Below are 17,112 nucleotides of genomic sequence, written 5' to 3'. Positions count from 1 at the left end.
ACAATATGATGCCTTACTGAGAGAAAATTAAGTTTTTTTCTATGTTTATTGCCTCATTTCAATATTGGGTTCGTTACTGGGAGGGCCAATTACATGCGTGAGGCAGATATCAAAAGGAATTACGATAGGTAAAATTTAAACAAGGTGATAAAAATTAATATTAAGAGTAAAATCACAAATATGTGTACGATAAACTTTGATTTAAAGAAGACTGACCTGAATGACACAGTTGGTTTGAGTACACTGCATTTTGCTGAGCACTGCTTTGAGAAGATGGTCCAAATTTTCTCCCAGATATGTTCCTGCTTTATTCACCAAAGTGATTGCCAGTCTACCAACATATAATGCAGAATTGTCTGATGCAAACGGATTCAAGAGCTGTCCCAAAACTTGAAACACAAGAGACAATCCTCCTAAGCCTTCATTGTCCTGAAAATTGAAAACCTGGTCCGGACTTACAGAAATGTATGCCCTTAAACATTCACCTCCACTCTGAAAAGTAAAATAAAATAAAATGCACTGTATAATAAATCCCCAATATTCTGAATCAGGACAAAATTACACAGTTCTTGGGGAGATGGAAGAAAATTTCTGCACTACAGCCACATAATTAAATGGGTTGTCATGCATATTAACAGGGTTGAGCACAAAATTTTTTACTGCTGTACTTGAAATTTAAGCCTAAATAAGAAAAGCTAATCAAACATACATAAATGTCCGTTATAATATGGAGGAGAAGCTCTAAAATTCTCTCTTCATGGTGCTTCCAATAATAGAAGTGAAATACTTAGGGCTACAATACAAGTCTGACGTCATAATTTCCAAAAGCCAATGAAATACTGTATAAGTGCGTGTAAGAGGCGCACCTTTTTTTCCCAGAAATTGCAGCCGAGAATGAGGGTGCGCCTCTTACACAAACTTCTTATCTTCCCCCCCTCCCCTTCCCTGGTCACAAGTCCAAGGGGAACTGAGCGGCCTTGGTTTTCAGCGTGAGTCAGTCATCTGAAACCCTAGGTCAAAAACAAGCAGCAGGCAGGGGAATTTCTCCCTAAGTGGCATATTTTTAAAATGCTCCTGTTTGCTTTTCTTGTAAGCATCGCGCCGTCACGTCGGATACCCCAGAGGTGAACATGGAAAAGATCACGTGAGGTTTTTCGCTCCAGAGGGCACGCTAAATTTACTGCCACAAGTGGGCATCCCGCGGCATTTATACTGCATATAGTAATCGCTTAATATAAACGCATAGTTTTGAAGGACATACCAGGTTAATAGTCAACATCAGTCTTGCTGAGCAATTTCCATTACGCTAAGGACCTGATTTTTCAAAAGTCATCTTCAGATGCTAATATGAGGGTTATTGCAACTGAAAATTATATTGGTGTCAAAACCCGCGGTTTAAAAAATTTGAACGAGTGTGTACATTGTTGGACTAAATGGTGGATAGAAGAAATCAGAAATGCTAATAAGTGAAGAGCGCTGAAGGTGAGGTCGAGGGGAAGGAGCACGCTCCCTTCCCTCCATATTTCAAGCAACGAGGCTATGTGCGAAGGAGCAAGGGAAGAACATGTCCGATCTTGCATGTGATGTCGTTGCCTTCAAAGCGAAGGGGGAAGGCGCAAAAATGTGATATACGCAGTTTGTATTGCCTGAAGTTTCCAGTCCATCTCATCTTGTTTGAATGCGTTTATGCTATGCTTGTTTCTTCCGAAATTGTGCTGTTAGGACTATGTTGAATATTAGTAGCCTTGTTTTAACTATAAATCTTTGTGTCAATCAATTTGAGCTTAAAAAAATTTAAATGCTGTCAGATATACGTCACATTAGGTCTCATTCTTTTTAGAAACTCGTGCGTGTCATACAATTGCTGAAAGATATCGAGATATCTTCAAGCTCAGTAGGTGACTCAACTAGCATTTGGCCTCCAGAAACTGGGAGAATTGAACCTGGTAGACCGAACAAGGTCAGTTGGTGAGATGGGGTAGGGATGAAACACCTTTCCATTGTTCCCCTGTAACTTGATATTTTCCTATTTTCCTGTGGGGTCTCAGAAAGGAAAAAAATGGCAGAGGCATTGGCTGATGAAGGGCCGAGAGTGGTTCTGTTAAATCTACGACGTGGTTATTATCCCACGGTGCTGAGATTGACCCGATTGTTGTCCAATCTCATGGGAAGGTTCATGCTATCTGCCTGTCGTGTTTTGCCTTTAAATTTTCCATGGCTGCAATTCTATTGCAATACTCCTGCGAGAGCTTTTAGACAAAATTGTTTGCAAGTAGGACAAGCATCGTAGAGCAACGGCGTATGCAAAGAGAGCATCGGAACTCTTTCTACTCCCTCTCATGCCGCTATTACCGCCGCAGTTATCAAAATTTCCCCTTTCAATTAGTATTGAAAGAACACATTTCGATAACTGTCGAAATTCCAGGCATACGTCTGCAACACCGCACGATAGGATAAAAAAAATGCCGCAAAATTATTTTTCTTTGTAGCTTCGATGCTCAAAATAGGGGTGCGCCTCTTACACACACTTATACGGTAGTTGGAATTTACTATTTCCTTTTCAACACAAGGAAACATTAAAACTGATAAAACTGAAGTCCTTAACAGAGTGACACTCGTAATTATTTGTTACGATTTAAAATGAAAGTTTTCCACTTAGACTGCCGACCCATTTCGAGTGGGGTGTGCCAAAACCGAAGAGGCAGTTTTCCTGAAGTTTGCATGATTTTTGATTTTTTATTATTTCTCCATCTTAATTTTATTTAACACAGCTAGATTTTTTCCCAAAGGAGAAGATATGCTTGGGGCTTAAAACCATGGAGGAATTTATGAAGTAAAATACAATTTTCTTGAGGAAAAAGTAACAACAACTTTTATTACTGCAAAAATATTGGGGACAATATATCGGCCAGTAGCAGTTTTTGCTCATTCAACAAGGCCTCCACCGTACATATGTATATAAAATGTCCCCATAAACAGGAAAATAGACATAAAGTTACCAATACTTAATATCTCACCTGTAAAACTGCACTTTCTTCAGTGTGCAAAACACGGTTAATCACTGCAGGAAAAGCATTATTGATAAGGCAGCTACTGAGGGGTGGTTGTGAGTACCGTACTACTGTCTGTAAAACATCAAGGGTTACAGACAGCAAGCCTGAAAATTGCCAATAACAGATCACTATTAGATTTTGAATTCCATAATCGGTGGCACAAAAATATGATTTAAATGAGTTGAAATTCAATTCATATGTTTTTTCAGTCTCATTTTTATGTCTTTAGATGATTTCATATACCCGTGAAGGAATAAGGGAGCATGATTGATATAAAGCATAGAACCCAACACCAGAAAAATTGTACACAAAATTTTTAGCGAAACAGAAATTAACATGTATACATTACCACTGATTTTGACAGGCTAATGATTCTGGGAGGACACTAACTTTGGAACTCTCACATTGTACTGTAAGTTGTGCATGTGAAATTCTCATGGTGTTAAATTTTTTTCAACTCCCAAAATGCCATTGTTGTTTTATATGCCATGACACATTGAAGAGGCATTATATTTATAAATCAAAAGGGAATGGAAGTCAATTCACCTAAAAGAACATGTAGCTATAAAAATTAGCATATGTGTTTTCCCTTCTGATGCCAACAGATAATTTTTATAATACACCCATGCCTCGCTTAGCACAATTTTGACTGGCGCAATTTCGATATTGCCCAAATTCGTTCCTCAGGGAAACATCCCAACGCTGCTTAGCCTAATCAAATAACCTTTCACACTCTCTTGATAAAATGTGAAATATGTAGCGCTAAGTCCACACAAAATTACACTCATTTTGCACATATCAATAGTATTGCTTGCCTCATAATTTATTCTGTTTCTATATTAGTCGAAATCCATTGCTACGCTATGGCCAAAAAAATTACTCATCATGCATCCAGACAGCTGACCTACTGGAGTAATTTATCTCGTCTCCTTAACTGAATAATATCAATTAATTTAGATCATTGATTAAGTTTGCAGCCAGTGCAAATGAGTTTTTGAGAGCCATACAGTTTGAGACCTCATTTTTGCTGTCATAGGCTATCGGGCGAATTGACTACCACATACAGGGTCCACTCGTCCAACCTTCAAGGTCATCGTATCGTCAAGGTCATACAACCCCACTAAGTATTTGAAGTACCATCACTTAAAGAAATAAAACACCAAAGAGAGCTTAATATAAATGATGTCATACGTACTCAGTGAGACTTTATCATCTGGAGAGTTTAATATGCTGACTAATATAGGTATCAGCCGCTGCTGCAAAGGCCCAATGCTCTGAGGATTTGTGCACAGGGTCTTGAAGACATCTTGCACAAGCATTGTGACAATTGGATCTGCAGAAAAAAAATATGACTAAATTATGGATAAACTTACACTACATCACCACAAGGCATTAATTCAAGATGAGGAAATAAACATTATGTACTTTTGAAGGGGCATGAAAAAGGTTTACTTAAAAACCTTTAACTTAATAACTAGAAGTGTGCAAGATGGCAAACATCTTTCACATTTTACTCCCTATGATAACAATAACTTGTCTATTTCCAGTGACTGTGAGATTACTTTTGGCAGAATTCTAACAAATGCCTTTAGCATGTAGACCATACCTCATCCTTGAGGAGCCATAAGGCAATGTGTAAGCAAACAATTTCATAGAAAATAACTGCTGATATAGATTTATTTAATACTAAGCATAATCAAGGAAAGAACTGCAAGGTAAAGGAATTTAAAAACTTAAGAAGATCAAAAATCCAGAAATCTAAATAGCGGAATGATCTAAACATTAGAAGGTTTTTGCAAGTTTTTCAAAATTTCTAGTTTTTAAAGTTACATCGCCAAAAATACAGCTACAAAATACAGCCATTAGAGGTTTAATTGCCCTCTCAGAGCCTGGCTGTTGCAATCCTAATTCCCTGAGGCCTAGCCAACAACCTAATTTACCATTTCCTTCAGCAAAATATTTCATTACACTACTTGTGATACCTAGATGTGGTGATTTCATCCAACAGAATTCACGACATCTACATAGGATGTATATTCCTTGAACTTTACTGACTTAATAAGAGGAGAAATGGAAGTGATTTGAAGTTTACACTGTGAGTGCTGCTTAAAATATATAAAATCTCTCCAAGGAGTTCGGCAATTTTATGAAAAATATGCGGCACAAGAATGATTATTGTTTATTTTCCTCCTTGAAATACGATTGCCTACTTTTTCGTTCATTGAGCTCCAATCATAATGAAGATGAATTCTACTGATGTCTTTAACTACATGCACTCATTTTGCAGCAATATTTTGTTTAAAACACATTTCTTCAGGTGCCATTTTCCCAGGTGGAAGCACACTCTTCTGATCAGATCTTTTTTTTTAATCTACAAGTGAAATAGCCAGTTGCGTCAAACATGGGAGCCTTCCATTAGTTTTTACATCAGATATGCCAATCCATTATCACAAATAGACTTTCTCAAAACATTTTAACCCTTCCTAATGTTTGAAATTTGGGATTGAAAAAAGCAGAGGAGTAAAAGGCCACCCAGCATTACATTCTTGAGTTGATCGTTAGGTGGACAACGCCTGCCGTGAAGCCCGCAACCTGTCAAGCCTCCTTCTATCGGAGTCATGCAAACAAGTACAAGATTTTTTCTGAAGTTAATGCCAAGTAGTTTTTCAGTATACTAGTGTTATTTGCACAAATGTAAGATTAGCTGCGACTACTAATATTAAATTTGATATTTCAATTTCATAATCTGTTATTATTAACAGTAATGTATTTGAAGTGGGATTACCTCCGAATGGATGGTTTTATAATTACCGATAAGTTTATTTTAGAAGTCATGACAATGGCATGGAATTTGAGACAGGTGAACATGGTAAAATATGGAGGGGCAAATTATTGACATTTCAGTCAGATTGTAAAAATTTTGTGCCATTTTCCTTCCATTTACAGGTGGTCTCATCAAGGTTATTTTCACAACTTATGAATCATAGTGATTTACAAACAAACTTTTAAAAATGTTTTGAATCTCTTTTAATTAAGTCTATTATCACAAATGTTATGAGTTTGACTGAGTTTTTCTCATTAATTGACCTAAAAAGCAATAATGCATCATTTCTACTGACGTCAACGCATGTTATGTAAAAGTATATTTCTGCATTGAATTGCTGCCTAAATCCAGACAACAGATCTATTCGCCGGGAATATCATTAGTCTGGAATTCATCTGTTCCCAAGCATTCTGGATCATCGATCTTCTACTGTATTATCAATAGAATATTCCAGTTGTACTGGGTTTTGATGGAATCAGGAAAATTCCATCCCTAGGAACCTTAAAAAATGCCCATCCCTCAACTTAAAGTGGTTACATTCAACCTCTATCTTAATACTATGGTTACCTCTTACTCTATTTGTACAGAGCAAAAGCTTCAGCCTGATGTTTTTCTCATTAAGTCAAGGGTGTGATTTTCATATTTTTCAACACTCATGCCCAACGTAAATTTTTCTCACCATTGTTGAACTTCAAAAATACAGCTATTGTAAAAGGGGTCACTTTTGACTCAATGGAAGCAGCAAAATTTTGGTCAATCTGCAAGAAAATAAAAATATATTGGGTAAAAAATATTAAGCAATACAAGAAACTTTCAAACAGTCTTCTTACTTTTCATCCGATTGCAGAGAAACTTACCGAAAGAATGACCACCATTGACTCAAACACCAACCTCATCACAGGATATGAAAACATGGTTGCAAGATTCAACAAAGGTTCTGTGATTGATGGAAAAAATGGCAGCAACATTTGTGTGTTCTTCATTTTCGTGAAATGCTGACAGAACCCAGCAAGAGCTCTATAAATGAATGTATAAAATACGATATTATAATTAGTAAGGCAATCATCAAGTAAAATGGCTAAAACTTTTTCATTGCCGCAAATTAAATTTATGCTACAAAAAAGAGGACACCAAGCTTTGGCCTTTTTCTTATTAGTAAAATATAGTGAGAAAAGGACTTGAGTAAGATCTAGTAGAGAGAGTCTCACAATAGTTGAGGTACACTGACTTTTCTGAGAGATTATCACCAGTATCATTGATGGATTCTAGGTCTACAGTATCTTGCACACAAATTACCTATGTTACACACCATTATTCTGACACTATACAATTTCTTTTCATTCAACAGACTGATGAAAGAGTTAAAAGAGGAACATAGTACTTATGAGATACCGACTAGGATCTAATTGGAGGGAAAACATTACAGACAAGTAGAAAATACAAGTTTTGCCACATTTACATTGTCCTTATAGGCTAAAATAATCCTTGTTCCTCTATTTAGTCTAAAGAACAAAGCACAGAGAAGAAACACGAAGAACCATAGAAGCTACCATGAAGCTACAGCCACATATAATACAGTAGACTCTCATTCATACTGTAACAACGCAAGGTCGCTGGGTGGTTGCGAGAGCAAGGGCATGAGCGGTTAAGGGTTTGTTTAAGACGGAACCCATGCGCGATAGAGTTTACCAGGCCCAGACCGGCGTGAGAGAGCGACCGGTGGAGAGAGGGGAAGGGAGAGGAGTGGGGCGGCGGAGAGGAAGTCAGCTGATGAAGGCACAGGAGAAGAGGGGAATGAGGGGAGAGCGGTGGCCGCAAGGAGGAAACAGGCGAGCTCTCTCTCGATCGCTGACTGCCAAGGAGTGAGGAAGTTGGTGGAATGCTATGCCGGTGGCCACACAGTTGCTGCAAGACGACAGCGCAGTACCGGTAGCCAACTTCCCGGTGCCTCCAGAGAGCTCGGCCTGGGCCACCTTACCTGCAATCGACTTCCTGGCGCCTCCAAACTTCAGCCAATACCACCTGACCAATCATCAACTTCCCGGTGGTCATCCTACGCTGGTAAACTCTCTCGCACGAGATCATTAAAAATTGATTGCAGAATTGGGGGTGGGCTGGGTGAAGCATGGGTTTCCCGTCCTTTTAGTTTTTGTTGGGTCGCAACGGCACTTTTGCTTATGCTTCCGTGCTTTAGCTCTCGTAATCTACCCGCAACCGAGCTCAGCCCATGATTTGGTTGGTTTTGTGTAATGAATGGATTCTTTGTGGCATTGTTTTTTTTTTACGTGTGGTATTTATTAGACCAATAAATGATATGTTACAAACTTAGAGTCTCTGTACGTTCGCCCCTATACTTGCCACGTGTTTCATAGAGAACCTATTTCACGGCCCACTGCCAACGACGCTAGCCTGGCACATTAGTTTTGTATTTCATTGTACCGGAGGGAAGGCGCCCATACGGTTACAATACGAACAATGTTATTATGAAGTTCCCGTTTTTACAAAGTAAATTGTTGATCCCGACGAAAAGGTGAATCCAATCTATAGAAAAAGAAACTGAACTATGAAATTACAAACCTCAGCCCATATCCCGGCACGCCGCGGCAGTTACAAAATGAACTTTATTACAAAGTTCCATGGGTAAGCAACGGCATTTAGGTGGATACACACTACACCATGTCATAATCATAAGTGCTATGCTTAAGTTCTCCTCGTGCACAGTGACCAAGAACTTTATTATGGTTCTGCCTTCAGTAGGAGATACTTCAGTATCCATGCAACATCATATAATAAGCATTCCAATGGAATCTTTGTGATCACCCACTCATTAGTGATCGTAAATTGGCTGTATGATACGTCCTCTACTGACAAACATTCGAAAAAAATCAAACATACCAGAAATTTCAAATTTAGCACCTGTGGAGTTGCCAATGCGACACGGTGTGAAGTAGAGGAACTCGCACTATGGGCACAGTCTGAACAAAATATAAATTAATCCATCATGAAGTCAACAAATATACAGCATTTTGCATTCTTTCTTCCCGCGGACAGCAAATTTTTTCAGCACCAGCCGCATCCCACGCGCAGCTAAATCAGTTTGTCACAATCGTAAGTAAACACAAAATTGTAATTCAGCAGGATAACCACACTTTTCGATGCCTTGCATAAGTTTATCAACTTACAAACAGTCTCGGAACCCATCTTGTTCGTATATCAAGGATTTACTGCATTTGTTCATAATTTAATCGCTTATGTCATACACATGACTCTGAAGCTATTCTGCAGCGTGAATTAAAGTACGGGAGATTGAAGAGACAAGGAATTTTGGCTAGGATTATTTTTTTCCGATGATTCCTAAAAGAAACGCTCTTACGAAGTTCACTATTACAAACCTCTGGTTTTTCGGTCCCGTGAACTTTGTAATGACGAGAATCCACTGTACATCTTAATGCTATTGACAGATAAATCAATATTTAAAAATAAAGGAAAAGGAAAGTCATTCTTGTAGAAACTGACATGAGTTCATCTACTTGAAAATATGTGTAACATAATCCCACATAGCACAAAATATATTCTAGATAGTTTAAAGTATACCGGGACTAGCCACGGTGATAACTTTTACGGGAGTCACCCGCAATGCACAATCGTGCGAAAGATCCACAGAGAAAAAAATCATTCGCCTTGACCGGGATTCGAACCCGGATCCCCCGATTTCCGGTCGAGTGCTTTAGCCAGTTAAGCTACCGAGGCGTCATTCTTCCCTGTGGATATTTTCGGATTCTAGATATTATTATATTCTAGATATCTACAATACATCTGCAATGTCTTGGGTATCTTAAATATCATCTAGATGTTTAGAAAATATCTTCAATGTCTTGGATACTTTAAATATCTACTAGAAGACTATAAAATGCCTTCAATGTCGTAGCTATTAAAAAAATCTTCTAGATGTCTAGCATATGTCTTCTAGTCTCTGCTTTTTGTAATTAATTTACAACTATTTTTTTCACTATTGCAACAAATATTATCATAACCTTTAACATATCACAGTTATGTACTCATTCATATAAATATCATTCATCCATAGCCCTGATGATGTTTAAATACGTTGGCAAAAACTTGCATTAAAAATTCTTCAAGACCTATATTGCAAGACACTGAATCAACATTCATTGATAATGTTGCAGACTCCTTTAAGAAATCTAAAAGGAAATTGTAAGCTGCTTTGGTAACTTCAAATTTGGAATCGGTGGAGGAAGAATTAGAATTAGAAAGAAGTGAATGCTAGAGAGGTTGCAATATTCAGGAAGAATCCCCATAAGGCACCCTTCCAAAACCTCCTGCTCCACCATTAGGCTTTCAGTTGAAAATAAACTCTTGTTATATCGAAAAATATTACATTTTAGTCATATATCCTGAATTTTCCCAATGGATCCAATTTGAATATGAATGTCTAGAAAATATCTTCTCAAAGATATCTCGTAGATATCAGAAAAGCGGACATTCAGATATCTACAAAATATCTAGATGTCCAGAAGATATTACAAGATATTTTCTAGACATTAGCTGAGGACGTTCTAGATATTTTGTAGATATCTAGAAGATATTTTGTGCTATGTGGGATCTGTCATTTAAAAATGGAAAAATTAGGAAAGTTTCATGCCTGACATTACCTGACAGCAGAAATCCGTACACAAGGATGCTGACCTTGCTGCAAAGCACTAACTGCAGCTTGAATGAAATGTAGGTTCATTTCAGGGGAGAGTAAACTTGTGTATTTGCTTCCAAACCAAAGGCACTTGGCCAGCAAAAATGGATAACCTGAAAAATGATTCGAGCTAATTTACTACTACAACTACAATTAAACATGCTTGACTTTGCTAATGTCATAAAGATAACAACAGATAAAGCATTATGCAAATTGATTACACCTTGCATTTGAGGAACATGAATCAAAAAATGTATTCATGACAAAAAATTTACATCTTAGACTAGGGAGAGTTTCAAGAATTAAATGAAACTTAAAAGAGTTTTTAGTACATAAAGTCATTAAATTTCTGCAAATGTACTCTAGCATTTTGCACATTCATGGAATATGAAATCCTGTTTTAATACTTCTAGATTAATTAATTTAGTATAAGCAGTAGAATATGCCTAAATTTTCCTAATTAGTTGCACACAAACGCTACATTTTACTGCAATAAGATCATCAGGCATGGTAAAACATAGCTTTACAAGTATGCATCATGGACACAACACAGCACACCCATTCAAACCAGGATCGTTTATAAAGAGGGCTCAGGGGGCTTGGGTCCCCCCAAAATTAGGAAACTTATAAACCATGGGGTGCTCTTATTTAATATTAGTTCACTAAACTTTACATTCATCTTGCCTCTCCCAATCCACCACCTATGGAGATGTAATCTGTATTCACCACTGATTCAAACTATAGTGCATAACCTCTCCAATTTCATGGATAGCTCAGACAACATCTACAGAAAGCATAATAAGACAAAAAGAATTTAAGTATACCATGACTAGCCATGGTGATAACTCTACAGTCACCAACAATGCACAAATTGTGCAAAAAATCCACAGAGAAAAAATCATTTGCCGTGGCTAGTCCCAGTATACTTCAATTCGTCTAGAGTGAACACCTCTTCGCGTTCAAAGTTAGGGCTTTGCTCTCCGGCTGTGGTGCCATGCACACGATTTGGACTGCTTGTCGCATCATATGCTCAGCAGTTAATGCCACCTTGTCCAGTATAGTTACCAAATATCCACAGAGGAAAATGTCATCTTTAGCCAGCTTTAGAAAATACCCGATCAAGGCAAACGATTTTTTCCTCTGTGTTATTTTGCACAATTTGTGCATTGCGGGTGACTTTGTAAAGTTATCACCGCGGCTAGTCCCGGTACACTTAAATCCCACAACATCCTTTTCCTTATTCCCCAAACCAGGGAGAATGACGTCTCGGTAGCTTAACTGCAAAAGCACTCGGCCGGAAATCGAGGGATCCAGGTTCAAATCCCGGTCAAGGCGAATGAATTTTTCTCTGTGGATTTTTCACACAAGACAAAAAGATGCAAAATTTATGAATATTTTTCGAACTCGGACAATCAGCAAAAGAAGGAAAGTAGATTAAATTTTTTTACATCTTAGCTTAACTAGTGGAGCATCTATCATCAAAGCCATTCAACAAATTAACCCACCTTCAGCAGTCATATCTGGTATGACAACATTCTGGATAAACCACTGTACATCACAAAGAGGTGTTCCAGAGGCATTTGCGACAACATTATTGATACCCCCCAGAGTCAGCATGCATGCCTCGTGTATACGCCACCAATTGGGATCTCCGGACAGCTTCTTCGATGATGCTTCTTGCAAATGCTTAGAAATTGCTTGTGTTAAGGCTTCCACACAGCTAAGCTTGAAGCTATCGCAGAGAGACTGCAACATATGTTCAGAGGCATTTAATTTCTAGCACACGTAAATAAAACAGCGAGCGTAAAAAAATTTAAAAATTACTCACAGCCATCAAATCCTGAGCAGACAACCTAACAGTATACTTATACGACTCACTGGACTCATCTCCGATGAACTGGTTCGGATCATTGCTCCAGGTACTGGACTGAAAGTAGAGTGGCAGAGTGTGAGAAATCAGAAAAGATCATTCAAATACTACGTAAAAAACAAAGGAATGAGTGGAAGCTCTGAATGAGTACAGCATGAATTCGTAAGCAGCCACATGGACAGATGCAAGTCCATAAAAAAGGAAGGATAAATTTAGCAGCGGGAAATTCACTTAGCTAGACCAGAATTCAAACCCAGATTTCCTGATTGCTTTTCAGGTATGCTACCAGTCACAATGACGAATGTAACTGTTAAGGCCGTTTTACATGGTACACGAAATTGCGCAGTCTGACGTACGTGTGAAGGCGCAATCAAAATTGCGTCGTGTAAAGCGGTGAATTGCTAGAACACATGCGAGAATGCGTGGATGCGAGACGGCAAAATAGCCCCTGTTCTAATTTCGTTCATGCATTCGCGCAATTCCACGCCATTTTAGAAATTAATGCAGCTCTAACCTGTGCAATTCCGTGTACCGTGTAAAACGGCCTTTACAATAATTGACCTGAAATTGGGAGGTGAAGATTCAAATACAGTCAAACCTTTTTAAGACAAACTTATTGGGAATAGGAAAAAATTTAGTAGCAAAGTAGCAAATAATATCCTTAAAACAGATGACTGCTAATGATTCAAATTAGAGGTAAACATTTAAAAACAATAAAAAGGCTCAAGAATGAGTAGACAATGACAATATTTTCGACAAAAATAACATAAATGCATTAAACTGGCATTTTTATGAATTAGCCTTTCAAGAGGTTACTGGAAAATATTGGTGCTATGGTATACTACAAGACCTAGTAATGATAATGTCACTACAATTAGGAAATGAAGGCAAAATGAGGCAGTCATCTAACACTGTCTAAATGCAAAACTTAGTCCCTTATGACACAAACTTTAATTAAACAAGGTAATTGAGAATGGCAAAATATAACTTACCTGATCTGAAGTTATTTGGGAATAAAATATCACATAATACAGCAAATCGGGCAAACCAGGTGCAACAGTTTTCTTCAACTTTGGAGACTCAATTAGGCAGTTTACAAAGTCGAAAATACTAAAAATAAGAGTTTCTATTCCAATGACTTCACCTGAAAGCATAATTTCATTGAATTAGAAATTTCCAATTAAAAAATTGTTACATTACACACAGAATCTAATGTACATGAATGTTAAATTCTGCCCAGAAAAGATTAATTCTTCAATCATTTGAAATTTAAAAACACACATTAATATTTTAGAATGACAAAAATAAGCGAAGAATTGCAGTAGAGCCTAGGATATAAATTGAGTCTTATATTATTTTTATTCTGTTGGTATTAATTCAGAGCTTTAAAAATCCATTGCAAAACATTGCAGCCCCAAAAAAAAACATCTGAGTAGTACACCTTAGATTTATAAAGATGCTGCACCACTTCTCAAAGTTAACTATGCAAAACAAATGTTTATGTCCACAACTACAACAAATATTTTCAAGTGCAATGAGTAGGGGAGTGTGGGCCACAATGAGATAAAATTCACTTTATCATTTTTCATATTTTTACTAGAGATGTGAGATCAGTATTCGCGAATACTCGAATACCTCGAATACTAGAAAGTATTCGCTTTTCAAGGTCTCGAATAGTTATGCTAAACGTACCGCTCGAATACCTCGAACACTTTGAATTTTGCGTCATACACTGTCGCACGCATGTCGTTGGTAGTTGACTTGGAAAAACTGTAGAGAACTGTAAAGAACTGCAGTCGTTTAGTGCATGCAGCGCCGTACTTAGGTAAGTTGACGAATTACATCAAATTAGAGGATTACAGCGGTGAAAAGAGTTCGATCCCCGATTCCCCCCACCAGGAGAACCTCAGTGCCGTGGGATAGTAACTACGTAGCACAATTCCCAAAATCTGCTACCCCCTCCATCCATCAGCCCCTCCTCCGGCTTTCCTCCTCTCCGAAATCAAACAGAAGGCCCAAGCTCGCACAGGGTTCGTATTCAGAGACCATAAATAAAAAACTTCAAAAGAAAATATCAAGTTACAGGAGAGTAATAGAATCGTGTTTCACCCTTCCCTCTTTCTCCCCCACTGACCTTTTTCTGCCAACCTGCTTCGAAGTTCCCCATTTCTGGAGGTCAACCGCTGCATGAGTCATCTATTAGCACAAAAGGTGTCTAACAATAACTTTCATAAATTGATATTACACCTTTATTGGATTGAAATATTAGTAATGTCCGCGTAATTTCAAAAAGAATAAGACCAAACACGACGTATTTTTGACTTTATTTAAGCATTTTACGCAGGAAATAAATGTCAAAATACGACAGAGACTCGGCGGCAAAACTCGATATCCTCAAAACTGAGCTTCTCGGAAGTTGATGCGGTATTTTTTCCCGAAACCATATATCAAGTTACAATTTATGAGTTATGCTATAAATCTCTATTGTCACAGGTACAGACGAAGGGATATTTTCTCAAGATATTTGGTTTCTCCCTGCTAGCAACTCAAATTCATCTGCTTATCTCGTGAGAACTTCCAAAGATTGACTGAAAATAATTGAAGAAAATCCGGTGGAGAAGCGCGTGTATTTTGCAAAACGCCTCGTATTGTCTGCTAGCACTTGACAGCAGGAGTGGGGGTAAAGCAAGCTACCTGTTGAAAATAAGGAGTTGGATGAAGCCGAGTATCAAATCGGCGTGCCGCTGAAATGGCGTTTGGTAGATAAGAATATATACATCAGACAGAAATCCATCGCAGCAGTGTAAAAGCCGAGATGACATTCAATCATTTTTTGCGAGGTGGTGTGTCCCCTTAGGATATTTGAAAGAGATGTTAGTTGAATCAACTATAAGCCCAAATTGTTTCCATCGAATTAAAATATTCCATTAATCAGCTAAATTCCGGTTTGAATCCTTCAAAGGAAATCTCAATTACTCTAAAAAATCCTGGGTTTCCTGCTGCATAGGCAACTTAGTCAAACATTCCCGCATTCATCGTTTTTTTACGACCCCCCTGAAAAACTATAGATCGAGGTTCCACTGAATACCTTTTTATTTATACATTCATCAAGGGAAATAGAAGAAAAAATGTACGTTTAATATCCTTTGTGCAATTCTAGTATTCGAAGTATTCGAAATTCGAGGTATTCAAATATTCGAGCAATGATTTAATATTCGAATTCGATATTAGAGTTTGAGAAATCTGCTATTCGACCCATCTCTAATTTTTTCCAATTGATTTTACTGTCTTATCAGCTGATAATTTCACTATTTTCAGCACATTCTTCTCTACTTATGATGATATAATGTAAATTGGAATGGCCCTCAAGTTATTTTACAAAAATCCTTGCAAGCCCTATGTCAGGTCATTATGAAACATGATAATTAACATTATATTAATACATTTTAATAGCTATTTATTGTAAATTTTACTTGTAAAGGGAGTTAATTTTACAAATAAATCTCTTTAAAAGTTAAAATACCAGTGTTAAAGTTATAATGCTTTAGTTTAAAGTTATCAATTTAAAGTTAACAGCAAACTTATAAAAGGGAATGGAAAAACCTTCACCAATCCATGAAGGTTTTCGCAAAATGATTACAGTACACTCTCGTTTATACAAAGTCAGCGGGACCGGAAAATAGGCACTTCGTAATATCGAGTTTCATAATTTCAAACCTTTTCTATAAGTCGCGAAAAAAATGTTTGCTTTGGTTCCCACCGCCCTTTTTCTGTCTTTAGTGGCTTTGTTTAACGTTTTCGATGGCTATTTAAGAAAGGATTTTAAAAAATGCTCTTTCTCATGGATTTTAAGCTTTGAAAGAATGATCAAAATCACAGGATCCTAAACTTCCATTTATATTGTTAATCGTCAACAATCTTAGCACTAAAGAAATTCTCGTCCATTTTAGAAAACCTAATTAAATTATATTTTCAAAATTTTTTTATATGAAATAAATCTAAGAATTTTGTGGTCAGTCGGGAATAGCAACTATTATCTACGCATAAGATTGATACTTGTTTCCAACGCCTGCGAAATATTTATGGCAGCCCGCCTAATCCCCATTTGTGATGCCCTCTTTTGCTCAGTGACAAGAAAAAAAAAGAAAACAAGGGTCATAGCCCGTTTCCAAAATAATCTTCATAAGCTAATATTTGTAGTTCCTTCCATATTTTCAGGTGAATGTGCAATCTTTTTAATTAGTTATTTTCATTAAGATTCAGATAAAATCATAAATTATGTAGGATATGATTTTCTACCGGCGAATATTTGAAGTAAATTCTTTTCCCGCTGCCGTGCTCCATCATCTTTGTGGACGTTAAAATGGAAGACTTTTTATTCTTCATCAAGGCCATGTTTAAAGGTGCCATGTTTATGTACTCTTCTTTAATACCGACTGGAGAGGGGTTCCCAAGGAGAAAAGCTGGAGAAGCATCTTCCATTATCTTCCACTTTTCAATATTCGTGATCACACAGATGTGTGGTTTTCGAAACTAGGCCTTACATATAGCATTGATAATACAATTACAACCATGTTATCGCCGCTAAAAAGATCGTGAACTGGCGAAGAAAGCTCTCAATGAGACCAGGAAGCACTCTTAAATAACAGAATAACTG

At 37.4% G+C, this 17,112-nt stretch overlaps 1 protein-coding gene across 2 annotated transcripts in view; it reads right to left on the bottom strand.

The window, feature by feature from the left end:
* LOC124170778 (importin-9) overlaps positions 1 to 17,112 on the bottom strand; it is a 35,280-nt gene that overhangs the window by 8,537 nt on the left and 9,631 nt on the right. For both annotated transcript variants that reach the window (XM_046549734.1, XM_046549733.1), the window contains exons 7-15: positions 13,448 to 13,599; positions 12,414 to 12,512; positions 12,091 to 12,331; positions 10,551 to 10,698; positions 6,735 to 6,894; positions 6,557 to 6,635; positions 4,249 to 4,386; positions 3,018 to 3,157; positions 217 to 492 (exon numbers count right to left, since the gene is read on the bottom strand). In XM_046549734.1, the coding sequence (XP_046405690.1) occupies positions 217 to 492; positions 3,018 to 3,157; positions 4,249 to 4,386; positions 6,557 to 6,635; positions 6,735 to 6,894; positions 10,551 to 10,698; positions 12,091 to 12,331; positions 12,414 to 12,512; positions 13,448 to 13,599 (1,433 nt within the window). The remainder of the gene's footprint in view (positions 1 to 216; positions 493 to 3,017; positions 3,158 to 4,248; positions 4,387 to 6,556; positions 6,636 to 6,734; positions 6,895 to 10,550; positions 10,699 to 12,090; positions 12,332 to 12,413; positions 12,513 to 13,447; positions 13,600 to 17,112) is intronic.

The sequence above is a fragment of the Ischnura elegans genome, chromosome X (assembly GCF_921293095.1).
Source record: "Ischnura elegans chromosome X, ioIscEleg1.1, whole genome shotgun sequence".
NCBI lineage: Eukaryota > Metazoa > Arthropoda > Insecta > Odonata > Coenagrionidae > Ischnura > Ischnura elegans.
This window is presented reverse-complemented; position numbering and strand designations above follow the sequence as displayed.